The sequence below is a fragment of the Heterodontus francisci genome, chromosome 10 (assembly GCF_036365525.1).
Source record: "Heterodontus francisci isolate sHetFra1 chromosome 10, sHetFra1.hap1, whole genome shotgun sequence".
Taxonomy (NCBI): Eukaryota; Metazoa; Chordata; class Chondrichthyes; order Heterodontiformes; family Heterodontidae; genus Heterodontus; species Heterodontus francisci.
In genome coordinates, this window is record NC_090380.1 from 81,428,898 (window position 1) to 81,456,073 (window position 27,176).

At 43.1% G+C, this 27,176-nt stretch overlaps 1 protein-coding gene across 1 annotated transcript in view; it reads left to right on the plus strand.

The window, feature by feature from the left end:
- Positions 1–27,004, plus strand: part of LOC137374196 (ATPase MORC2-like) — a 69,180-nt gene extending 42,176 nt beyond the window's left edge. Inside the window, exons 15-22 of the mRNA XM_068039984.1 lie at positions 849–925; positions 1,531–1,622; positions 7,018–7,161; positions 9,928–10,082; positions 21,200–21,328; positions 22,265–22,370; positions 25,583–25,721; positions 26,840–27,004. Of these exons, the coding sequence (XP_067896085.1) occupies positions 849–925; positions 1,531–1,622; positions 7,018–7,161; positions 9,928–10,082; positions 21,200–21,328; positions 22,265–22,370; positions 25,583–25,721; positions 26,840–27,004 (1,007 nt within the window). The remainder of the gene's footprint in view (positions 1–848; positions 926–1,530; positions 1,623–7,017; positions 7,162–9,927; positions 10,083–21,199; positions 21,329–22,264; positions 22,371–25,582; positions 25,722–26,839) is intronic.
- The last annotated feature ends 172 nt before the right edge of the window (positions 27,005–27,176 follow it).

The following is a 27,176-nucleotide window of genomic DNA, read 5'->3' on the forward strand; positions in this document are numbered from 1 at the left end:
TAGGTGAATTTTACATTATTTTTTTCTCCTCTCCTGTGTTGAAAACAGTAACTTATACTTGCATGTGTTTCACCCAGTAAAAATTTACAGTATTTCACCGAAGCACCCACTCTTATGCATGAATCTAAATAATGCATCAGCAGGCTAATCATTCATGAGGCTTGGGGTTAGAGAACCAAGAGCTGAATCCAGTTCCATCCTAACCTGACATCTGCATGTGTACCCATTCTCAGCCAAATTGTTTAATATTGATCAAGAAGGGGAGGGTATGGCTATTTTTTCCCCTGCCTGCCCAGGCTCGACAGTAATCAGGAATTGAAATTGGAACTTTCAGATTCGTATATCACTATCAAAACATGCAATGCACATAATTACCCACTGAACTATCAGGGGTCTTTCCTTCCTTAACTTCGTTAAATGACTTTTAGTTCTCCTTATTCCTACAAACCGATAGTGATCTTAACTTTTGTTCCTTTTTATGTTGATGCAGAATTAGATAACAGTATTAAAACTGATTTTAATAAGATACGTACTGGAAAATCAGAGTCATATCGGTCCTTTAATTTTTTGTCGCTAGATCTCCCCAAATGTTTACTGCATCTGCCCTCTCCTTGCTTTAACTTCAATTATTTTTCCCTTCTGCTAAGACCGATGTGCATTTTACCTGATGACGCTCCTAAAACAAACAGAATTGAAATTCCACTCAGTGAAAAATCAAATCCATTAGCCTAATTTAAAAGCAAAATATAAATATCACTTTTAAAATACTGAGTAAAAATTATTTAAAATCTTTTGGACATTAAACCAACTATTGAAACATGAAGCTATTTTTGAATTGGTATTTGCAGCAGAGGAAAGGATGCTGGAAGCAAAATTTAAAGTAAAGGAATTAGAAAAGACCTGTGATAACAACATGGAAGCACAGGTAAGCCAATAATTTTTGGATACACTTTTGTCTATCACAGCAGCAATCATGTAGTACATCTTTCCTTTGTACCTTTCTAAATAAAAGGAACATGCAGATTCTATATTGACCATAGGTTTCAATTGCCTGTTTGTGATATATCCACACCAAATAAAAGGCAAACCATATGCTACACTAAGACTAGATAGAATGCCTTTGCTTTCCCACCTCTTATGATAAAATATCAAGAACACTTAAAAGACAATAGATTCCAATCCTGGGCGGGTAGGATTCTAGTTGTATGAGAATGGTCTTTTCAGTTAGATGCATATCTGGTGAAGCAGGATAAGATCAACAGGCAACTCACTAAGATTTAATTGAAATGTGGATTTTTGCACACAATAGGAAAATTTGTAATCTGCAAACATACAAATTGGGTATGTTATGACGAGTTTTTGGTAAGAGCTTCCATACAGAAAAAGCATACATACAGAGTTGAATTATTCTGTATCCAATTTGAAAAGTACTAATTCAGAAATGATCCCTTTTTAACATCAGTAACTTGCTAATAATTAAGTTTTTTTCCCCTTTTGCTTTCTAACTGACATAAAATGTTCCCTTTCCAGAATAGGTATAAGCTTGCCACTGCTTATAGTAAATTGTCAAAGTCTGAGAGGGATGTAGACAGGAAGAAGAAACTGTATCAAGAAAAACTGAGGTAAGTCCACTTTGCATTTAATATCGGTCAATTACTACCTTTTGAATGCTGAGGAAAATTGCAACATAGAGCTTCAGAGTTTATATGGTGTAAAATATGAACTTCTGAATATGCCTTCTAATCATAATTTAGAAGAACGTTGTCCTCCATTTTATTCTGGAAAAAGTGTACCTAATTCCTTTTACTTAATTAGTGCAAAAACTATTGTATTAATTAATCATTTTATATGGGAGTCAAATACCTGCATATGGTTGTTGTCAGACTGAAGAGATTGACTTTATCACATGCGTGGGAGATGATTTCCTCTGTGTACTGTGTGCAGTGAAATCAGATTTATTAAGAACAGGCTTCCAATTTCATTACGCACAGTGCATAGAACAAATCCTCCCCCATGTGATGAATTGATATTTTTAAGGTAAACTTGCCAGACCAAAGTAATTAAAGAGATGATTCATTTTAATAAAGGTCATCTTAGCATATGCTTTTGAATAAAAATTATTTTAGCATGCTCACCTTTTAATCGTTCCTATTTACTAGAAAAAATTGCTGCTTGAAATTGGCTTGAAACAAATGTACCACTGTATCGAATGTGATAATTGTGTCTAAATAACATTTTTAAATAGTAAAGAAGGAGTGTTTGTATATTATAGGACCAGTGGCCATCTGTCAAAATATTCAGGTCTTCTCATTTGAAGTTTCTTTCTCTACTATTTTCCGAGACATTAAATTCTGATAATAAATGGGCTGAATTTTACTGGCCCCTCAACGCCGTGGATCTTGGCGCGGGGGCCGGTAAAATTCTGCATAGAGAAGCCTGCCTCAATTCGTGACGTCGAGAAGGGCCCGCCGCAAATTACTGGCGGCTGGGGGACCTCGGTGCAGCCCCCCCGCTGCAGGGTGGCGGTACCACAATTAGCATATGGTAAACAGTACTTCCTTTGCTGGTTATGCAGCCCACCGCCTCTCCATTGACACTTCCTGATTTTTCGATGAACAGGAGGCCGTCACGTGCCGTCCCGTTCACGATTGAAAAAGTCGGTGGGTCCACAGAGGCAGAAGGTTTTGCAACAGAAGGTAAGTTTCTTTTCAGGCGTCTCACTCTGCATTCTTAAAGGGAGGAGAGTGGGGGGCATTACAGAAGTCACACCCTGCATACTGGAAGGGAGGGGGGAATACACAGGAGTCTCACTCTGCATTCTTAAAGGGAGGGGGTCTGGGATTACTGGAGGGAAAGCTGTGCTGGCATGAAGGGAGGTACTGTGTACCATCCCTCCATTAACAGTGTACGCTCTGTGTTTGTTCATGTTTGTGAGGGAGCAATGGCACACTAGGTACCCTGTGTGTGGGGATGGTGCCAGAAAGGGCAGCAGCATTAAGGTTATATGGATGGTGGGGGCAATTGATTCGTCTGGTAGGATCTTGATGTGGTCATGCTGTGCCGCTGTGAGTGTTGGCCAAGATGGGCAATGCCAAGGCACATCACACAGTTGATCCAGGAAAGCAGCTGATCTACCTGTCAACACCAATCCCTGCCCTGTTAGGAACCTTCGAATACATGAAGGGTTCAACTTTATTTATCACAATGAAATAGGAATGGCTCATCCTACATTGTGTGATCCTCTGTTCCTGAGGATCCATATGTGCCAGAGGCAAAATCAACAGGCAGGTGTGATCCACAGAGACCCCCGGTCGTAAGCAGCAGCCCCCAAGGGGAGCTCGCCATTACGTTTGCCGTGCATCTACACGCCCCACATGACATGCCATCGGATGTCAGAACACAAGTGTCTGAGGCGATTGCGCATGTAGAGAGGGCGGTGACACGTCTCTGTGCCCTGCTCAAGGATGACCTGCAGCCCATGGGCTCTGATGGACATCCCATGCCTTTGTTCCTCATAGTGGCAGCGGTTCTCAAGCCTGATGCCTTTGCAGCTTTTTAGGGGCCCACCAGAGACGCTTGTGGGGTCACACAGTCAGCAGTGCACCACTGCATCGGGAAGGTCACCAATGCCCTGCACCGGAGGGCCAGTGAGCACGTCCTCTTCAGGACGGACTCTCACAGCCAGGCCCAGAGGGCCATTGGTTCTTGCACCATTGCCGGAGAACCATAGGTTGTAATGTTCATAGACTGCACTCATGTGGCCATCAGGCTGCCCGCCAGGCTACCACCTGCAGACGTCACCATTAAATGAGCCTTCTCAATCTAGATGAAGCTGGTATGTGATCACCGCAGAGGCTTGCTGCGAATGTGTGACCACTTCTCAGGCAGCTGCCATGACACCCGAGTCTTGCGCCAGTCCCGGCTGTCACATCTGTTCACTGAATTGGTTTAGATGGAGGGGTGGCTTCTTGGAGATAAGGGATATCCTTTGCAGAAATAGCTCCTGACACTAGTGAGAGACTACCACTGCTGCAGAGGAGAGATACAATGCCAGCTACGGAGCTACATGAGCCATCACTAGCAGGAGATCGGCATGCTGAAAGAACGCCTCCAATGCCTGGATGGATAGGGTGATGCCCTGTACTACAGGCTGAAAAGGCCAGCTCCTTTCTTTGCTGCTCTGCACAACTATGCACCCAATAGGGACCAGGCCTGGCATGATGAGGAGAGCCGTCAACAGGATTCCTCCTCGGACTATGAGGATACTGAGGACCTACAACTTAAAAGACGCATGGGAGGGCAGATGGCACCCAGGCTCTGCACACAGGGCTAGTAGCGAGGCAGGGATGTACGGCAGTGGCTTATCAGACGAAAGCTGTCTGCACCATAGGAACGGACATGAACTCTGCAAGCCACACATCACCCTCACTCACCCGCTGTGCACCAGTCCACATCTGCAGCATCCCTGTGTAAACCATTAGAGGCAGCAGCTGACTGAGCCAATGTCCATGTCACTGCATCCGTGGAGACGCTCATGTGTAGTGGTGGCATGGCAATGATGTTATTGCATATATTGGCTCTTCTGAAGGGCCAACGATGCAAAGGGATGTGACATTGGCGCTACATGCTGGCACACATCATTCGCAGAGAAAAGGACACATGTTGGCGAGGAACATTTAGTGAAAAACGTATTTACATTGCTGTGACACCCATGTATTCCCATTTGAGTCAGTGTGTTCTCTGTAAACCTCTAATATATTTTATGATCTATTTAAATCTCAAGTCCTGGAATGTGCAAATATAAAATTATTCATCCAGGTGCGGCACACCTACAAGAAGGAATGTTACACTTGAGTGGGAGAAGAGGATCGCAACTTCACAGGACACTGGGACACAGCAGAGTATGTGGCAGCAAAGCAGAAAGTGCTGGAGGAACTCAGCATGTCAGGCAGCATCTGTAGAGAGAGAAGCAGAGTTAATTTTCAGGTCTGTGAACTTGGACAAGTTAACTCTGCTTCTCTCTCCACAGATGCTGCCTGACCTGCTGGATCTCTGCAGCACTTTTGCTTTGCTGCCAGATTGACAGCATCCCCACTCTTCAGCAGTCAGGTATGTATTTCTTTGACAATTGTCAGGAAGCAGGTGCTGGGGCGCTTAAAAGAGGGCACAAGCACCTGCTGCACAATTGTCAAAAAAACTCTCACTGCGCTGAATGTCCCGCCTTTCCCCACGGCGCCCAAATAAAATTCAGTCCAATGTCTCCTGTAAACTAATGAATTAGTAGCATTCTATCGCCCTCTAGTGGCAATAAAGGGCATTACAGAACATCATTGCAACACATAGGTTTAGATGTTTGGTTCAATCATTGCACATTTTGTTCACACTTTATTTGCATGAGTCTGTATTACTATATTGATTTCTTGGACATGTCTCTGTAAGGCTCTGCACATTCTACAGGTCAGTTTGCTGCAGTGGTTCTGAGGATAATCAGTTCTGGAGGGAGCAGTTTCAAGGATCCTTTTCAATATCTTTTGGTGGTCCTCTTTTCAGGGATTCAGACATAACATTGACTTTTTAATCACCTGATGAAAATGTGTTTCCCTTTTGAGTAAAACAAAAATCCAAGCACTTGTGAGAGACCTGAGGCTCTTTTCTGTTTCAAATGAATATGTTGACTTCTGTTGCTCCTGCATGCACTAATTATTTACGATCTTGGACCTGAACTCTTATGCTTCTCTTTGTTCTGCCATGTTTTCTGCCTTTGGCTCTACACTCGCCCATTCGTTTTCCTTTGTCTGCACCTTATTCTAACCTCAATCTAACCTCACCACTATACCTGTGCCAAACTCATTTTCCTCTACCATCCCAGACAGTCATCCAAATGTATTTGCTTACAGCCTCCCTGGGTTGATGCCTCACACTTAACCCTGCACAGTAAGGTTTCTGGGCCTCAGGAAACCTGGTGGTTAAAAGGAGGTGAGGACTGCAGGAGTTAAGTGTCTTTCCATTTACCTGCTGGATCTAGTTTACCTGCTTCATCACCACCACCAATACTGTGCACTCGCACACTGCCACCCTGCCCCCCCACCCCCCGCCTCCACCACCGACTCCAGGCATCTGGTCTTACCTGTGGCCTCCAAACTTCTTCACCCAACCTGACCTTTCCTATTCCTCCCTTCTCTCTGCTTCCCAGCTACAGCCTTATGCCAAAGGCCTACCTGCCCGGCAGCCAGTCAACCCCTGAATCTGGTTGGCTGTGGCCAGGGAACGGAGATGAAATATCCTACTCAGTTCCTGCCATTAAATTTGGCAGGACCTGAGGGAAACCTGTTCTTCTAGATTTCCTGACCTCGAAGCAGCCCCACCCCCAAGTTAACACACAGCCCAATATTTTTGTTTGCATGTTTGCATTCATCTCTATTTAATACCTTTGGCTGGTCTTATTGTTTATCCATCTTGTTCCTTTCTTCACAAACCTGTTCTCCTGAAGTCATACATTTGTTCCATTGAATTATTATTATTTTGTTCACTTTTCTTTTGTCATTTATACATCATTTCATTCCGCTTAACAATTGTTAGTACAACTTAGATGCCTGTCTTCTCTCCCTCCTACTAAAAAGATACCTGTAGCCTTCAGCAATGCGGCACTCACAAACAGATGCCCTGTTACAATGCCTCAACATGTTGGGAGTGTAACTGTAATGTGCTACTATATTTATCATTTAAATGGTAATATTTGAAGTGCAAAATATGGAATATGGTTAAGTTAATGTTACAGTGCATTGTTTTCCAATTCGGCATTTCTATTAGTAATTCTGACTTTTGTGTCCGATATCTTGGAAGTGCCAGTTTTCAACTTTGATATCATTTAAGGTGACTGATAATTTGAAGTAATATAAAGAAAATGGAAAAATCTCATTGGACTGGTAATTTGCCAAGACAGTATTTGTGCATTGATGTATTTAAAAAAAAAACTCTTTGAAACATATAACTTCTCATCTGACTTCTTATTTATAGAGCACTGAAAGACCCACATAAACTGACTTTTATTTTTGGAGTGAACATTGAGAAGAGAAACTTGGATGGAATGTTTATTTATAACAACAGCCGCCTAATCAAAATGTATAAGAGAATTGGAGTACAACTGAACCGCATGCTAAGGTATGTTGCAGTGTTCTGCAAGAAAGTTCATTTCTTTCAGGTTATCACCAGAATTTTCCATTTTAACAAATAATTTTAAAAATTGAGAAGTGAAGCAAAAGTGATTCTAATTGTAGTTATTCTTTCAAACTGAAAAGGGATACATAAATTGAGAAAATGTATAAACACTAGGGGCTATAAATTGGTCCACGCCTCTTTTTGGGCTGTTGGGATTCGTGACCTGCCCATGCCCGTTGAGGTGGAGGTAGACAGCAAACGGGTTTGATGCTGCCTTCTCATTTACCTGATTGTAGCATTGGGGCCAAGCACTTCCTGCACAATTGGCTGCCTCTACACTCAGCAGGGAACCAAATGGCATGTGCTAATAGCAAGTGGTGCAGCCAGCCTTCTGTTCTTAAAGGCTGTCTGTCCCTCGTAGAGGAAAGCTGCAATGAATAACAGGAGGTTGCTGAATACTGTTGTTGCAATTGTGAACAAGGAAATTGGAATACCAGGGCAGAGAGAGGGCTCTAGGGTCACAAGAGAGACATCATGATTCCACAGAAGGCCCTCAAGGAGTGCGAGCAGGTAATCAGGGAGGTGAATTCCTGATGTTTGGCCCCAAAGGATCTGGCAGCAGTGCCACAAGAATTTTGATGACCTCACACAGGCTGTCAAGATCAGTGAATTCACCTGATATTTCCTACCCGTCACTCCAGCAGCCCCTCATGCTGCTCAATGCACTGTACCCACATCACTCACCCAGCACCAGTCACTGGTGCTGAGGACTCGCACCTAACATACAGATACTCACCCTCATACATCTTCCAATTCTGCTAACTTCATGACCACCTCTCGTGCCTCCACATTACCACCCTCCTTCCCCCCAGCTGTTCAGCTTTAGCAGGCACATCACCCAAATACAGTGCAACACAATCACTGACATACTTCTCGCTCCCTTGAGGAACATAATAATACACAGTAGAAGGTAATAGAGAAGAACCGATGATTTGGGGGATGGGGGCACCTGCATCTTCTGAGCCCTATGGACAAGATGGTTCTCTGCCTCATGGTACTGCCTGTGTCATCTGGCATTGCTGAGACATTGAGAATGACAGTATGTTCCTGCCTTATGCCCTTCTCAGCTCCCAGCATGCCCTCATCCAGTATAATGAGCAAGCTGCTGATGGTGTGACCTCTTGCTTCTTCCCCACGCCCCCTTCCCTTACCCAAACCTTCCCCTTCTGAATTCCTGCTTTCAGACACCCAAGATCTGCTGCCTGCCCAGCTAGTGCAGCCACAGGAGCAGAAGAAAGAGTAACAGCACAGCACTGATCAAAAGGCACCATAACTTGATCAGTCACAGCCACCAGCTCCGACACTGGCACTGCACATAGTATGCATGCTAGTATAGAGTTGTGAACATGCTGAGTCACTGAGCATGAGAAGTCTGCAGCCAGGTCAGGGGTGTAGGATGGTTCATTTGCCAACTCGCCGAAGGGTAAGTAGCAGACAGGTTCTGCAACAGGGGACTCAGATGAGGACCTTGATGGAGCAGCATACAGGACATTGCTGGTGGGCATGCACACGGAGATGCTAGGCACATTGACTGACCTCCCAGTCAGAATCCTGTCACTGTTGACGAGCATGGAGAAGTCAAACTTCAAATTGGCAAAGGGCATCTCACAGCTTCACCTTTCTGTAGCCTCTGCTCCATCTCCCCCTCATGCTGCAGACCCAGAGGCACTGCAGCTGCAGCCCCATACCTGTTGCCCCCTTTGTGTGGATAGGTCTCTATCCTCTGTCCCTCCTGTGAGGATGCAGCAACACTCTCTGCCAAATCCAGGAATTCATCACAACACTTCAGAGAACACTCTAGAGTACTTCCAGAGACTTTGCAATAGCAGGAGTTATTCAAAATGATCCATCTGCAAGTTGGCTGTCTGGTCCTTTAAGTAACTAGGGCGGCGCAGTGGTTAGCACCGCAGCCTCACAGCTCCAGGGACCCGGGTTCGATTCCGGGTACTGCCTGTGTGGAGTTTGCAAGTTCTCCCTGTGTCTGCGTGGGTTTTCTCCGGGTGCTCCGGTTTCCTCCCACAAGCCAAAAGACTTGCAGGTTGATAGGTAAATTGTCCATTATAAATTGTCACTAGTATAGGTAGGTGGTAGGGAAATATAGGGACAGGTGGGGATGTTTGGTAGGAATATGGGATTAGTGTAGGATTAGTATAAATGGGTGGTTCATGTTCGGCACAGACTCGGTGGGCCGAAGGGCCTGTTTCAGTGCTGTATCTCTAATCTAATCTAAAATCTAATCTAATCTAAACTGTACTGATGGGCCAGTCTTGCAGTTGAAAGCGTGATCTTTGGTAAGTGACAAGCAAATTCGCCCAATGGACCTTCGTGGTCCAAATTTTGAAGTTGGATTTCACATCAGCCAATAGGGCTGAGTGACATCATGATAGCACCACTTCAGCTGCTTCTGGCACATATAGGAGAGGCCTGTGTGAGCATCTTTCTCAAAATGGTGCGCCTCGCGTGTGGTGTTGAAAGTGGTTGTTGATGCAGCATGCAATCCCAGGAGGGCGTTTGGCTTCACACAGCCATCTCCAGTGATGCTAACAGACCAGAATTTCATGTCCTTGGTTGTTGAAGTATTATGCAATGACGAAGTTGGACAAGCACCTTGAATTTCTTCCATTTTTGAGTACTCTTATCTCACATGTTAATGATTGTGCAGCAGGAGATATATTCTGCTTGTTATTTACTCTGATTTTATGTTATTAGGTCTTGTAGTGGTGTTGTGGGTGTTGTTGATGTGCCCAGTGCAATGATGGAGCCTACTCATAATAAACAAGACTTTGCAGATGCCAAGGAATACCTCAATTTGCTGAGAGTTATGGGTCAGTTTCTGCTTCAGTACTGGAAGGACCTTGGCATTGGTAAGAAAAAAGTGCTATTTATTGTGAGTTATAACATGGCCAATTCACATAAATGTGGACAGGGATTTGAATCATAAACCTGGATTATCGAGTCCAAATAAAAATTGGTTAAAGTTGCTTTTCTGCCCATACAACCAAACCTTTTCGGTTTTGTAATATTGATGGTCAATGTCAATGCAGAAAACAAAACTCAAAGGAACAAGTGAGTAATAGAAACATCTTCAATTCATCACAGTAGGACTATTCAATAGTTCCTCATATTGAGTAGCCATCCAACATATGCAAGGCACAAAATGCTTCCAATCTTTCACATTGTCTTACAGTGCTTTAAAAGCTTACCATATATGTGCATTCTGATGCGTCAGATTTGCACAGCATTGGTCAGACCCCATCTGGAATACTACATTCAGTTTTGGGCTCCAGACTTCAGGAAAAATGTATTGGGCTTGATGGGGATACAGCGCAGATTCACCAGAATGATGAGTCATGGGGACAGGTTACGTAAGCTTGTTTCGTACTCCTTTAAGTTTAAAAGTTTGAGGCATGATCTAATTGAAGTCTTTAAAGTGATAATGGATTTGTTTGAGTAGATACAAAAAAGCTATTTCCTCTGGCAGGAGTCCAGAACATGGGTGCATAATCTTAAAATTAGATCTGGGGATTTTAGGAATGAAATCAGGAAGCACTTTCTCACGCAAAGGATAATAGAAATCTGGAACTCTCTCTTTCCAAAAAGGCTGTGAATGTTGGATTAATTGAAATGTTTAAGACTAAGATTGATAGATCTTTGTTAGATAGGTGTATCAAGAAATGTGGATTAAAGGCAGGTAAATTGAGTTGATGTGTAAATCAATTATGATCTAATTGAATGATGGAACAAGTCTGAGGAGCTGAATGGTCTAGTCTCTGTTCCTATATTTTGGAGCAGAGCACACTTTTCACTCGCAATTTAGATCTCTAACTCATCCTTACAGTCACATTGTAAAGGGATTCAACCCCCAAAGAATCCTTTGGCTTTGTCTGCATAATGCATGTTATCACACACATATAGGCTGTTTGAATATATAAGGGCGAATTTTACAGACCACCCCCCCCCCCCCTGCAAACGTTGAGGGTCATGGCGGGGGGTGGGGGGGGGTGGCGTGGCCAGAAAATGCCTCCAGGTGAGGCCCGCCACGGACCTCGACGGTGGGAAGGCCCCATCCGGGGATCTGAGTGGAACACTGGTGGGAGCGGGAGCAGGTAAGTATTTCAGTGCTGTGGGGTGGGGGCGGGTGGTGGTGGTGAGGGGCCTCAAACTCATCTGATTGGTGTATGGGCTGGTGGGAAGGGTTACAGTGCAAAGTTGATGAACTTTGTGAGAAGAAGGTCAGGTGCGCAAGGGAAGTGTTTTGGGAGGGGGAGAGGGCAAGGAATTAATTCCATGGTTATTGGGGGGGGGTCAAGATCAATTTGTTTAATTTTTTTATATCAATCTAACTTTAAATATTTAAATTGAAATATAGGGCTCGAAGCCCTTTCAAAATGGCATCAGTGCCTGTGCAGAGGCGGCTGACGTCATTGCTGGGGACGGACAGCCCACCCCCTCCACGTTATTGGAGTGAGCAGTCTGCCCCAGCTATTTAAATGAGCCACCACTCTTAATATTGTGGAGTCTTCTGCGACGTGCGGCCCACACGGGCAGGCCGCCATTGCTTTTGCCCACTGCCGTAACATAAATTTCAGTCTATAATGTGTGAAAAGCAGTTTAATAAATTCAGTTATTTGATACAGCGTCAACAAATTCACACAGGAGTGAAACTTTAAGAACAAAGAACAGTACAGCACAGGAACAGGCCATTCGGCCCTCCAAGCCTGTGCTGATCTTGATGCCTGCCTAAACTAACACCTTCTGCACTTCCGGGGCCCATATCCCTCTATTCCCTTCCTATTCATATATTTGTCAAGATGTCTCTTAAATGTCATTATCGTACCTGCTTCCACCACCTCCCCTGGCAGCAAGTTCCAGGCACTCACTACCCTCTGTGTAAAAAAACTTGCCTCGCACATCCCCTCTAAACTTTGCCCCTCGCACCTTAAACCTATGTCCCCTAGTAACTGACTCTTCCACCCTAGGAAAAAGCTTCTGACTATCCACTCTGTCCATGCCGCTCATAACTTTGTAAACCTCTATCATGTTGCCCCTCCCCCTCCGTCGTTCCAGTGAAAACAATCCGAGTTTTTCCAACTTCTCCTCATAGCTAATGCCCTCCAGACCAGGCAACATCCTGGTAAACCTCCTCTGTACCCTCTCCAAAGCCTCCACGTCCTTCTGGTAGTGTGGCGACCAGAATTGCACGCAATATTCTAAGTGAGGCCTAACTGAGGTTCTGTACAGCTGCAGCATGACTTGCCAATTTTTATACTCTATGCCCCGACCGATGAAGGCAAGCATGCTGTATGCCTTCTTGACTACCTTATCCACCTGCGTTGCCACTTTCAGTGACCTGTGGACCTGTACGCCCAGATCTCTCTGCCTGTCAATACTCCGAAGGGTTCTGCCATTTACTGTATACCTCCCACCTGCATTAGACCTTCCAAAATGCATTACCTCACATTTGTCCAGATTAAACTCCATCTGCCATTTCTCCGCCCAAGTCTCCAACCGATCTATATCCTGCTGTATCCTCTGACAATCCTCATCATTACCCGCAACTCCACCAACCTTTGTGTCGTCCGCAAACTTACTAATCAGACCAGCTACATTTTCCTCCAAATCATTTATATATACTACAAAGAGCAAAGGTCCCAGCACTGATCCCTGCGGAACACCACTAGTCACATCCCTCCATTCAGAAAAGCACCCATCCATTGATACCCTCTGTCTTCTATGACCGAGCCAGTTCTGTATCCATCTTGCCAGCTCACCTCTGATCCCGTGTGACTTCACCTTTTGTACCAGTCTGCCATGTGGGACCTTGTCAAAGGCTTTAGTAAAGTCCATATAGATAACATCCACTGCCCTTCCTTCATCAATCATCTTCGTCACTTCCTCAAAAAACTCAATCAAATTAGTAAGACACGACCTCCCCTTCACAAAACCACTCAATCAAATTAGTAAGACACGACCTCCCCTTCACAAAACCTTTTAGGTATGTCCTGTTACTTTCAAATCCTCTAGTTGTCCTCTTTGGAGGACTAGGGGGATCCAATAGCTGTGGATGTGGCAGAGACAGTAGCTCAGTCATCTTCTGAACCAGCTGAAGAAAATAGAGGAATGCCTTATTCCCAAGGGGCTTACTTGCAGTACCCAGCCACTTCTCTTAGGCCAGCCACAAGAGGAGCACCTAGAAAGAATAGGAGGCTAGGGCATAGAGTATACAAATTGCAAAGGAAAACACCTGAACACACACAGCTTTAGGATTTTTAAGTTTGATTATATTTTACTTCAACTGTATCAAGACAGTGTTCTTGGTATGATGTTGGATAATGGTTTTGCAGAGAGAATGCATGAAATCCTTGATTCTGCTGTTATGGACAGGTAGGAGGTGGTGCGGGTTACTTCTGCTTTTCACCTCTCAACTGACTGCAGATGATGTTTTTAAAAATTGTGTGTTAGTCTCTGTGTTTTAAGAGTGAAATAAATAGACAAATGACAGGGTTTTCTCATAGATTAAAAAGGAAAGATAAATATTTTACGTAATAACTGAAATGTGTTCGTGACCTCACTCACTCACGCATTCATCCACACATACAGACACACACAGACAAGAAAAGATAGAGAAAGTAGGGTGGCAGCATGCAGTTAAGAGTCTAACTGTGGTAAGACTTTGTTGTTTTAAGAAAACCTTTAGATGATTTTTGGGAGGAAATCTTTCAAAGGGTCCAGGCCTGAAAACACTTTGTCTTGAAAAGGATGATGTGTTGCAGGCTCCTTGTGGTTAAGCCTTAATCTGAAGTTGCTGGTGGAAATCCTGGTTCACTTTCGCAGGTGGGGGAGTTCCAAAGTCACCTTGCAATTTCTCTGCTGTAGTAGTAAAAAGGTTGTTGTCAGCAGGGCTCCTGCTGAGCTGGAATTGTCTCACAGCTGTTCTGGCTGGAAAAGACCTTCCCTGGCTGTTTTGCTGTTCTACCCCTCTCCAGAGAGGTACCTTTTAAGGAAGAAACATGTCGGGTTGGGCCGTCGGTCAGGTGACTAAGGGCTCTCTCCCCTGGGGTGATTCGTACAATGCTCCAGAATATGGGAAACATTCTACCATGATGGCACCTGAATGTGGTCCATTCTGATGAATAGGTGCTACTTCACACCTATTATTTTAATCTTGGCTGTAGAGTCAGTCTGTCGACAACAGACTTTGTTAGGTCCATTCCTGAAGATAGGAGTTGCTTGCATGGAATGGGCTGTTTTACATTTCAATGTGTTTTCCCCAAAGGTAATTCAAATGTGGATAATGGATTTCATCTTCAACTTCAATCTGTTTATTGACAGTAGAGGAGGGGTCATTTGACCTCTGCTCCATTTTGTCTGTGGCACAAATATGTCCATTTTCTTTAGGTTCAGTTCAACAGTTAACTTTTATTTCATAATTCCTCCAGTTAATTTCATATTTCCTCATTGTTCCTTTGGTTAGTGTGTCTCTGTTCATGCTTTAACTGGATTGGGTACTTATAAGATCTCCTGTAAGAGCCTGGTGTATTGCTTAAGTAGCTTGCAAAGCTGCTTTGCACACAGATCTTCTAAATCTTTCTTTTCATGTTGGTTTTTGGTTGTCGTAGGTTGCCCTCCTGCTTCATCCTTGAACCCTGTTTGTTGCATGGGAAAAATGTGCAGCATGCAGCAGACAGTGACAATCTGAGAGACTTTTGTTGGGTTGTTTTGGGTCATGCTTCTGCCAAGCACTGCTAGAGGATGCTTATGATGCGTTCTGTTATACTGCTTGTGAAATTGTCGATTCTGGAGGTGACAGAGATAGGCACTGTTACCCTGCTGAAAGCATGCAGTCTTTATGATAGGGTTGAGAAGCTTAGCTCAGGATCAAATAGGAGACTGAAGTTGCGTACCGATCCAGCTAATAGCTGGATAATAAGTGCAGGTTGGAGGGCAATGATGGATGTGGTGAGGAAGCCTCTACACATCTGCTGACATCCATCCTTTGTTCTTTTTCTCCATCAAATAACACCAATACAGTCAGTTGAAATGGTACCAAAAAATAGCACCACTATTAATCCTAACAATGTGTTGCCAAAAATATATAAAAAACTAACAATATATACTGCAGTTTCAAAATTTAAAAACACAAAATTCCAGTCCACCATTAAACCTTAATGCTATTATGGCAGAAGCTAGAACCCTGAATGGCCATTATGTGGATAGATTAAGACACAACCAATTCCTGGCATCAAAAGACAAGGAAACTGTGGGTGCCTTGATTTGCATTATAAAGCCTACATTCAGCAGGAACTTCCCACTTTAAAGTGGTTTAAAAAAAACTAAAGATATGTCGGAAATTTAACTAACAAATTAAAATCTAATTATATAAAATAGAGATGCAGGGCCAGGTGATGTGTTGTACCTGCATGATGTGGGATCTGTTGGACCCCATTGTGGTTCCGAGTGACCACATCCGTAGCAAGTGTTGGCTGCTCGAGGAACTCCAGCTCAGAGTTGATACTGCGACACATCAGGGAGGGGGAGAGTTACCTGGACGCTGTGTTTCAGGAGGCAGTCACTTCCTTTTGATTAACTACCTTGAATTCGGCCAGTGTTCAGGGACAGGAGGGTGTGACTATGAGTGAGGCAGGTAAATGGATCCAGGAGGTAATGCTGCGGGAGCCTCAGCCATCATCCTTGTCCAACAGGTTCGAGTTTCTTGCTCCCTGTGTGGATGAGAGCAGGGACTGTAGGAAGGATGAGCAAACTGACCACAGCACCGTGGTACAGGGAGCCATTCAATTGGGGGGAGAAAAGAGAAATGTAGTCATAATCGGGGATAGTATAGTTAGGGGCATAGACACTGTTCTCTGTGGCCGGGATCGAGAGTCCCGAAGGCTCTGTTGCCTACCTGGTGCCAGGGTTCGGGATATCTCATCTGGGCTGCAGAGGAACCTGGAGTGGGAGGGGAAAGATCCAGTTGTCGTGGTCCATGTTGGTACCAACGGTATAGGTAGAGCGAGGTTACAGGTTCTGCTGAGGAAATATGAGCAGCTAAGGGCTAAATTAAAAAGCAGAACCAAAAAGGTAATAATCTCCGGATTACTACCTGAGCTGCGAGCAAATTGGCAAAGGGTCAATAAGATTAAAGAGGTAAATGCGTGGCTCAAAGATTGGTGTGGGAGAAATGGGTTTTAATTTGTGGGACATTGGCACCAGTACTGGGGAATGAGGGAGCTGTTCCGATGGGACGGGCTCCCCCTGAATCATGCTGGGACCAGAGTCCTGGCAAATCGCATAACTGAGGCTGTAGTTCGGGCTTTAAACTTGCATGGAAAAACAGGAAGTTAAAAGAGAAGGTAGGAATGCAGATTAGTGGTGAGGCTGATTGTTACTAAACTGCAAGAAGTACACTGGTTAAACCAGAAGAGGGAAATAATAAACAGATGAATAAAGCATCAGTGCTGAGGGACAGGTTAGGGGGTATCGCGCAAATAAGGGTTCTATATACAAATGCACGGAGTGTAAGGAATAAACTAGATGAGCTGCAGGTGCAAATTCAAATGGAAGATTATGATGTGGTGGCCATTGGGAGACGTGGCTGCAGGATGGTCGGGACTGGGAACTAAATGTACCTGGTTATAAAGTTTACAGGAGGGACAGGGAAAATAGCAGAGGGGGTGGAGTAGCCTGACTGATTTGAAATAATATCACCTCATTGGTGAGGGAAGATATAATGAGGGGAAAGCATCCTTATGGGTGGAATTGAGGAACAAAAAAGGATGTAATAGGTGTTGTGTATAGACCCCATGGTAGCTGTTCTGAGGTGTTAGATTGTATAAATGCACATATTAGGCAAGTGTGTAACAAAGGCAGAGTAGTATTAATGGAGGATTTTAACTTACATGTAGATTGGGAGAGGTAGACTAGCACCTGTCGGAAAGGTAGTGAATTTCTGGAGTGTGTCTGGGATAGTTTCCTACAGCAATATGCCCTAGGTGTAACAAGGGGACAGGCAATATTAGATTTAGTTATGAGTAATGAGCCAAATTTAATTAGTAGCCTAACTGTGCATGAACATTTATCAAATAGTGATCACAATAATGATCGAAGTCAAGGTAGCGTTTGAAAGTGAAAAGCACAAATCAGCTACTAGAATTTTAGACTTGGGTAAGGCTGACTTTACCGGGATGAGACAGAGACTGTCCACGGTAAACTGGGTAGATCTGTTAATGGGTCAAACGACTGAAGAACAGTGGAGAATATTTAAAGAAACATTTAACGAAATACAGAGCGAGTATTTATCCCTGAGAGGAAAATGTTCCACTTCACAGAAAAAACAGCCATGGGCAACTAAAGAGATTAGGGATAGCATAAAACAAAAAGAAAGGGCTTACAAAAATGCAAAACGCAGCACAGATCCGGCCGAATGGGATCGATACAAAGACCAGCAAAGGGACACAAAGCAGCTTATAAGAGCTACTGAAAGAGATTATGAAAGGAAACTTGCAAGGGACGTCAAAATCAATAAGAAATTTTTTAGTTACATAAAGGGAAAACGGGTGGTCAAGAGCAATGTAGGCCCACTAAAAGCTGAAAATGGAGATATCGTCATTGATAATGGGGAAATGGCAGACATGTTGAACAATTACTTTGCCTCAGTATTTACAGTTGAAAAGGAGGATAACTTGCCGGAAATCCCGAAAAAATTAATAGCCGATAGGGGACAGGGACTTAATACAACTAACGTAAGTAAAACATCAGTAACAAGGAAATTAATGGAACTAAAGAGTGAGAAATCCCCAGGACCTGACGGTTTCCATCCGAGGGTGTTAAAGGAAGTAGGGGAGCACATTGTAGATGCCCTAACTATAGTCTTTCAGAGTTCCCTAGATTCAGGAGTGGTCCCTCTGGATTGGAAAGTTGCACATGTCACTCCACTTTTTAAGAAGGGTGAAAGGGGGAACCAAGGAAATTACAGACCAGTTAGCCTGACATCTGTGGTGGGGAAGTTTCTGGAGTCTATAATCAAGCATAGGGTGACTGAACACCTAGAAAGATTTCAGTTAATCAGGGACAGCCAGCATGGATTCATGACGGGAAGGTCATGCCTGACAATGAATTTTTTGAAGAGGTGACTAAGGTAGTGGACAGGGGAATGTCTATGGATGTTATTTATATGGACTTCCAGAAGGCATTTGATAAAATCCCACATAAGAGACTGTTAACTAAGGTGGAAGCCCATGGAGCTGAGGGCAAAATATTGACATGGTTAGGAAGTTGGTTGAGTGGTAGGCGACAGAGAGTGGGGATAATGGGTACTCCGATTGGCAGGATGTGACTAGTGGTGTCCCGCAGGGATCTGTGTTGGGGCCTCAATTATTCACATTCTTCATTAATAACTTGGATGATGGCACAGTAAGTCATATATCCAAATTTGCTGATGATACAAAGTTAGGCGGCATTGTAGACAGTCTAGATGATAGCATAAAATTGCAAAGAGATATTGACAGACTCGGTGAGTGGGTAAAACTGTGGCAGATGGATTTCAATGTGGGCAAGTGTGAGATTATCCATTTTGGACCAAAAAAGGATAGAGCAGGGTACTTTCTAAATGGTAAGAGGTTAAGTACAGTGGATGTCCAAAGAGACTTGGGGGTTCAGGTGCATAGATCTTTAAAATGCCACGAGCAAGTACAGAAAGTAATCAAAAAGGCTAATGGAATGCTAGCCTTTATATCCAGAGGATTGGAGTATAAAGACACAGAGGTTATGCTGCAGCTGTACAAAACCCTGGTTAGACCCCACTTGGAGTACTGTGAGCAGTTCTGGGCACCACACCTTCGGAAGGCTGTATTGGCCTTGGAGGGAGTGCAACGTAGGTTTACAAGAATAAAAACTGGACTACAAGGGTTAAGTTATGAGGAGAGATTACACAAATTAGGCCTGTTTTCGCTAGAATTTAGAAGGTTAAGGGGTGATCTGATCTAAGTCTTCAAGATATTAACAGGAAAAGACAGGCTAGATAAAGATAAACTATTTCCACTGGTTGGAGATTCTAAAACTAGGGGGCATAGTCTAAAAATTAGGACCAGACCGCTCAGGAGAGATGTTAGGAAGCACTTCTTCACGCAGAGGGTGGTAGAAGTTTGCAACTCTCTCCCACAAACAGCAGTTGAAGCTAGAACAGTTGTTAATTTTAAATCTGAGATAGATAGATTTTTTTTAAGCAAAGATATTAAGGGATGTGGACCAAAGGCAGGTATATGGAGTTGGGCCGCGGATCAGCCATGATCTCATTGAATGGCAGGACAGGCTCGAGGGGCTGAATGGCCTACTCCTGTTCCTTTCTTCCTGTGATCCTATGTTCCTCTGCCCCTCAGGTGTACCTGACCAAAGGTTACCAGGAATGAGTAAATATCTGGTGCGCATGATCTCCAGCTAGGTCGGGGGTCAGCAAACTTTTTTTTTTAACCTGAGGAGCCTTTTTTTTTAATTGTCTAAATTAAAAGTTATTGGGAGCTGCAAGATGAAAATTCAGCATTTCTGTACCAAATGCTTGGCAAATTGCCAAATATCTCTGGTAGAATGCATAATTTGTAGATATAATAAATAAAATACATGTATTGGGTCCTGCCTGAAATATAAACACAATGTGCTGAATTTTACCGGCCCCACGACGCCGCAGAGCGCAGTGCCCAAATAAAATTCAGCCCAATAGATTCTTCTTGGGAATTATAGACACTACATATTTGACCAATAGGACAAACAAACAGGTTAAAAAATTATATAACTTGATAGAACAGTTGAAATAATCGAATAATTTTATGAAGGCAACATGGGTCTCAGCCACCGGCTGGAGAGTCAATGAGAGACCCGCGTTGCCTCATTTGGCTCATCATCTGGTGGGCCTTCTCCAATCAGACACTTGAGAGGCCATCAACGTGCCTTTCCTGGGTTCAGGACCCCAGGGGCGGGAAGTCCTACCCGCCGAGAGCTGCCAGCCTATCAGAGGCCAGCCACTCTTTTGCTCAGCAGTGCCACCAGGGAGGCAGTGGCTCTGCCAGAATGGCACCCACCGAAGGCCCTGGACCATGGAGCGACCCAGGCAAGAGGGAAGTGATGGCGGGAAGGGCTTCACAGCATGGGGGTCACAGAGAGGTGGGTGTATGGGGGTGGGCAGCAAAGGCAAGGGGGTGGCTCTCAGCGGGCACCCTCTTCCCAATACTGGATCCTTCGATCAAGCACTGAGTGCCTTTGAATGAGGGACCCCTTCTGGGAGACCACAACCAACCCCGCACGAGTTTGCATGTCGTGTTCCCCACGTGGCGACAGGCCTGCCCGTTGCTGGATTAATATCAGCAGTGGCGGGAAGAGGCCCTTAATTAATCATTAATTGCTCCTTAAGGTCCTCAATTGGCAGCTGGTCGGGAAGGCAGTCCACAGACCTCACCACAGACTTAATTGATGTGAGGCAGGAAGGTGGCGAGGTCCTCATCCGCCACCATCTCACCTGATTAAATGCTCTCCCCACCTCCATACTCAACATGGGGGAGAGCATAAAATACCGCCCATAATTTCTGTTTACACTGGTGAATGTATTCAATTCAGATCAACTTAAGAGCGGTAAAAGCTGTCTGTCTACAAATGGGTGTTCAAGCATCTGAAATGTGGCTACAAAATCAGATGAAAAGTGTTTGTAATACAATATATTTGAATATTATTTATATGATAAATGGCTTTCTGCTTGAGTTTAGCCCTTCTTGAGGAAAGCCTTGTTAACTAAAGGATGATTTCTCTTTCCATAGTTCCCATTGAGCACACTGAGCAATATGGTTTATATTACCATAAATGTGCTATATAAATTGGCATGATTCAGTGTTAAAGTACAGCATGTTTTTATCTATTTATTTATGGTAAATCAAATGTGAAGGCTTATTTTAGCTCAGAATGGCAATGGAATTCTGACATGTTCATGTGCTTTCAGCTCAAATGGGAATTGTGAAATTCTGGAATGAGTTTGGATACCTGTCTACAAACTGGAATTTGTCGCCTTCAAATGCACTTCAGTATAAGAGGAGACGTGCCATTGAGATTCAAGTTATAGTACAGTGTGGCAAGTACCACTTATTTGCTAATTGAAAATGCACTACAGAGAGATGAACTTGCTAAGTAGCATTTTATTTTAAAGGAAAACTTCATGAAAATAATCTTCAAAACACTATTGAATTTTACCTGCTTGTAAAACAGGAGCACACCGATGTTCTAAAAATAAAAGTGGGGACAAATTTCTTGAGGTTATGGCAGGAAACCAGTATAACTGGGGTTGGCGTGGAAAGTTTGGACAGAACAGAGTTATGCTGGGCACAAGGGACATCTGAGCATCTCTGGTTCTGTATTTTTCAAAGGCCTCAGAGATTTGAAATAGTAGCTTCATCATTGAGGTTCCAGAGTGGTCGACTGCATTATTGAAACAAGTATAATAGAGAATATCTACATTCAAAAACTTTTTTGCACCATTGGTTAGGATTTGGAATGCACTATCTGATAGGGTGGTGGATACAGATTAAATAATAGCCTTCAAAAGGGAATTGGATAAGTACTTGAAGGAGAAAAAAATTACATGGATATGCGGAAAGAGCAGAGTGAAACTAACTGGATTGCTCTTCGGAAGAACTGGCACAGACTCAGTGGGCCAAATGGCCTCTTCCGTGCTGTACTGTTCTATGATTCTATAATGTGATCCAGCTTTACTGCAATGGTCCTGTTGCTACTTATCCTAGTTAGCATTAAAAATGGACACTTCAGCTAGGAGCTAGTGAGAGTTAGCACCTACAAGAAAGGAGGCAGGAGATATTTTTCTGTGTTAGGTGGAGTCCGTGAGGGGTGGCGTAGGAGTCTATGCACAACAGTATGAATCAAAAATTTGGGATGCAGTGCTCACAATTTTGAGATCATTAATGGTTTGTTTATATTTAATGTGGACTTTCTATATTTAAAAAATCGATTATTCTATAACAGTAAATATTTTTGTTTGTTTTATTTGTGTCAGATCTCTGTCTACGTTGGAGAAGTCTACCATCCAACTTAGATATAAATGACAGAGTATTGTCTGACATCTGGGTCTGCTCCATGAACCAAAATCCACAGCAGAATAGGTAAGTTGGGAACATTTTATTAAAAGTATAGAATGCTTCATTATTAAAGCCGCATTAAAAGAGTGTGAAATTTTTATAGAATATTTATGAAAGTTACTCAAGTCGAGCAATGTCAGTATTGTTTCATCATGAGTGAAATATGTTTATTGCCTGAATTAATGTAATTTTTTCAATAAGCGCAGACTGTCATCTCACACATCAAAGTATAATAATAGCTCATTATAATTATTTTTGAGAGATCCAGGTTTTCTTTAGCTCTCCATTTTGATCTACATTGGCATGTGTTTAGAAGACAGGTAGCTTCTCTCTGGCCTCTCCAAATATCACTGCGTGACTGGGAACCAGAAAGTGTGTGAAGATGGCTCACATTGAATAGCTTCCAGCTTCTTACTCTGGGTGTATAGAATAACTTGTGCCTGCTCAGTCTCTGGCTGTGTTTGGGGAGTCTACTGTCAAGAGGTGTGGATGTGGCCCATGTGATACTGCTAAATGGTAACCAGGTAGTTGTGCTCAAGCCATTTTTAGTTTTACTGCAGTGAATTATGCCATTGAATAATGAAGTTAATATCAACATAAAATCACATAGAAAATGAATTGTCACCTTGTTCTCTAAGGCCCAGGTTTATCTACAGAAATAGTGAAAGTATGTTTTTTGTGATTGCTAAGAATTTAAGTAAACAATTTTTCCCTTTGCACCTGGAAAATATATGCACATTGTTTATGATGTAACATTAGAAGAATGATCCAGTGAATTTCTATTGCTGAATGGTACAAAGGCATTCTAAAGGAATTGGTAAATGTGCAGAGCATAAAATGTATGTTAATCCTTGTGGGACAGTTAGACCAGGAGTTTCCAATGCGCTGCTTCTAATTTCTTATCTACATGCTGCCCATCGGCAACATCATCTGGAAGTATGCCAGGTTCGGTATGTATGCTGATGACACCCAGCTCTACCTTACCGCTAGCTTTCTCGACTTCTCCACTGTCTCTGCTTTGACATGCTGTTTGTCTGATATCCAGTACTGGATGAGCTGAAATTGCTCCAACTAAATATTGGGAAGACTGGAGCTATTCTGCCTAATTTTTGACCGTGCACGTGGGTGGGTTTTGAGTGAGTTAAAATCTCTCCTATTTGTTTTCGGTCCCCACCACAAATTCCTTTCCCTAGCCACCAACTCCATCCCTCTCCCTGGCCACTGTCTGAGGCTCAAACAGACCATTTGCAACCTTGGTGTCACATTTGGCCCTAAAATGAGCTACCAACCACATATCTGTTCCATCACCAAGACCACCTACTTTGTCCTCTGTAACTTCACCTGTCTCAGCCCCTGCCTCAGCTCATCTGCTGTGAAACCCTGATCCATGCTTTTCTTACCTCTAGACTAGATCATTCCAAAGCTCTCTTAGAGGCTTCCCATCTGCCACCCTTTATAAGCTTGAGCTCATCCAAAATTCTGCTGCCCGTGTCCTAACTCACACCAAGCCCCATTTACTCATCACCCCTGTCCTCATTGGCTGACAGTTCGGTAATGCCTCAATTTTAAAATTCTCATCCTTATTTTCAAATCCCTTCATGGCCTTGCTCCTCTCTATCTCTGCACCTTTCTAAAGTTCTACAATCCTTAAATCTCTGCGTTCCTCCGATTCTGGCCTCATGCACATGCCCGATTTTAATTGCTGAACCAATTGGCGGCTGTGCCTTCAGCTGCCTTTGCCCTAAGCTTTGGATTTCCCTCCCTAAACCTCTCCAGCCTGCACTCCTTTAAGACGTTCTTAAAACCTCTTTGACCAAGCTTCTAGTAATCTGTCCTATCTCCTCATGTGGCTTGTCAGATTTAGTTTGATAGAGCTCCTGTGAAGTGCCTTGGGATGCTTTACTTTGGGCACTGTATATATGCAAGTTATCTTGGTGGAACAATGGTGTGACAACCTTTGTGTCTGCTCAACTTCACTCTGGAAAATTTTATGGACAATTTGCATTAGTGCTTCTGCCTACTCCAGGGACAAGCCTGGCCTCTTTTTAAAAATAAAATAGAAGATTCTGTCCATGTGAAACAATGCAGTCATTGTGGAGGACCATTTAAATTCGGCATACTGACATCATTAGCATCCATTGTTGCTGCTGTGAAGGTAATGGCAGAAAATGTGACTCCATCATGATTGCTTCATTATACTATGCATGACTATATTTGTACATGTGCTTCCATTGTTTGAAAATGGCAGATGTATAGTGCAAAAATCTCCTCTTCATGCATACTAAAAGAAGCAGACCAGTATCTGTTGGCATAGTTATTAGCTTGTCAATTAGGTCTATAAGAGAGTAATTAGTTAAGCTTAAAGAACCATAGAAACCATAGAAAAATTACAGCATAGAAGGAGGCCATTCAGACCATCTTTTTAAAAATAAGACAGAAGACTGTCAATGTGAAACAAAGCACTCATTGTGTAGGACCATTTAAATACAAATATCAAGGTTGTATGGAACTTGGTGTAAAATAGGAGAGCAAGGGGATATCTGAGGTGGATAAACATGAGGATTTGAATACAGTGTGAGAGAAAGTCTAGCTCAATCCACAACGATGAAAAGTGAGTTAATGAGGGACCTGAAAACAGCTAAATAGGAACCATTGACTGTAGAAGAACTCTTGAGGCTTCAGAGTTGAGAATATTGAAAATGGTGTGGTAGCTGGATTACATTTTAGGATTTTTAAAGATCAAAAGGATGTGAGTTAACCATCTTAAGAACTCTGGATTAAGGCTGAGCATAGAACAAAGCCCAACACCTAGATCCCAACTAGCTGGGTTGGTTTGGTTGAACTACAAGAGCTAACTATTTTTCTTAAATGAATTGGCTTGGTGATCACTCCAAGTCAATGTCCAGTACTTCCAAATTTGATAGTAAGAGTAACATTGACAAAAGCTTGAGTGCAGCTCACCAACTGGCAATGCTCGGGTGAGAATACTGTGTAGATGGGGGAATGCTAAAAAGAGAATTGAAGTGTGTCACGATGAGCATAAAACAGAATGGCATTAACACTCCATTAAAATAGTGGACAGAAAAATTTCACAGTCTACTTAGTGTCCATGTGATAATGTTTTCACTCCCAGTAGACAGTGGCTTTAAAATTAGAGTGTGTTTGTACTACATTTTTCATATTGAATAGAACAGTGTAAGCTTTAAGCGTGTTAACCCATTGTTGCTTTTCTTTAGCTGCGACCTACCAGAAAAGCTACCCCAAATTCCATTAGGAACTCCAAGAAGGGGATCAGTATTATCTGATGAAAGGCAAGAACTACTGGAAAAGTCAATCCGGCGGCAATGGGAAAAAGTGGCTGCCTTACAATTTCAGGCAAGTATTTCTACTAAAACACTTGGAAGATTTTTTTTGTATTAATAATTTCTGCAGAAAAGCAGGAACTTTTTTTTTCTACCTTGAACTCTGCCGTTGATGGTTTATATTCCTTTTTAAAGCCAACCAACAGGAAATAATAGAAATTAGACACCACACACCATAGGTAATATCTGTGTTCAGCAATGTTGCAGTGATCATGTCTTGGCAGGTCTTTGCATATAATACAAGATAACCTCAAGGGCTGTATTTCCTTCTATACAAAGCACAACAGGACCTTTGTTTTTTTATCTCTAAAATCAATGATGAGCTCAAAAAATTGCCGGGATCTGTGGTTTTAAAGAGTGCAAGTCCAGAGAATACAGTTATATTAGCAAAAATGTTTCAAAAGAAGCCAAGCACAATCATGTTTATATCATATATCCAAACAGGTGCACTAATAGGAGAGGTCAGTGGACAGCAGTCAGGAATGAGAGCTCTGGCAGATTTTCCTCCTCCACCTGCAAAACAGGATGCTGGGGGCGAATTGTAGCATTCTATTACCACCAATAGGCTGTTCTTTAAACATCTTCCAGATCTTCTGAAGCAACTCATGGGCACTTAACCAGTATAACTAGAATAATGTTCACTAATCCAACTGTGAAATGCATACTATTTCTGCTAAAAGACTCATGGCAATTGTGGAAGTCGACTTAGCTAAGAGGATTCTTCACATTTTTTTTTAGAGATACAGCACTGAAACAGGCCCTTCGGCCCACCGAGTCTGTGCCGACCATCAACCACCCATTTATACTAATCCTATACTAATTCCATATTCCTACCACATCCCCACCAGTCCCTATATTTCCCTACCACCTACCTATCCTAGGGGTAATTTATAATGGCCAATTTACCTATCAACCTGCAAGTCTTTGGCATGTGGGAGGAAACCGGAGCACCCGGAGGAAACCCACGCAGACACAGGGAGAACTTGCAAACTCCACACAGGCAGTACCCAGAATTGAACCCGGGTCGCTGGAGCTGTGAGGCTGCGGTGCTAACCACTGCGCCACTGTGCTCCCCATTTAGACAACACTTTCAATACTCCCTTGCTTTCCAGTAGTTCAATGACTTGACAGGGCGATACAATGAGTAGTTTAACTGTACAGACTAAGAACAGCAAAGGTCTGCTGATCTCAGCTGGTGTAGCAATAGGAGCACTTCATTTGGCCCTCAGCATCCTGATTTTCAAAGGGAGGATGGAATATCAAATAGAGCTCTCACGCCTGATTGCTGTTCACTGACTCAGCCTGTTAGTGCACCTGTATGGACGTGTAGTGATTGGGTTTGGCTCATACATAAAAAAAAAACTGCAAATGCTGGAAATCCTAAACAAAAGCAGGAAACACCCAGCATTCAGTCTCTCCTTTCTACAGATGCTGACTGACCTGCTGGGTATTTTCAGCATTTTCAAAA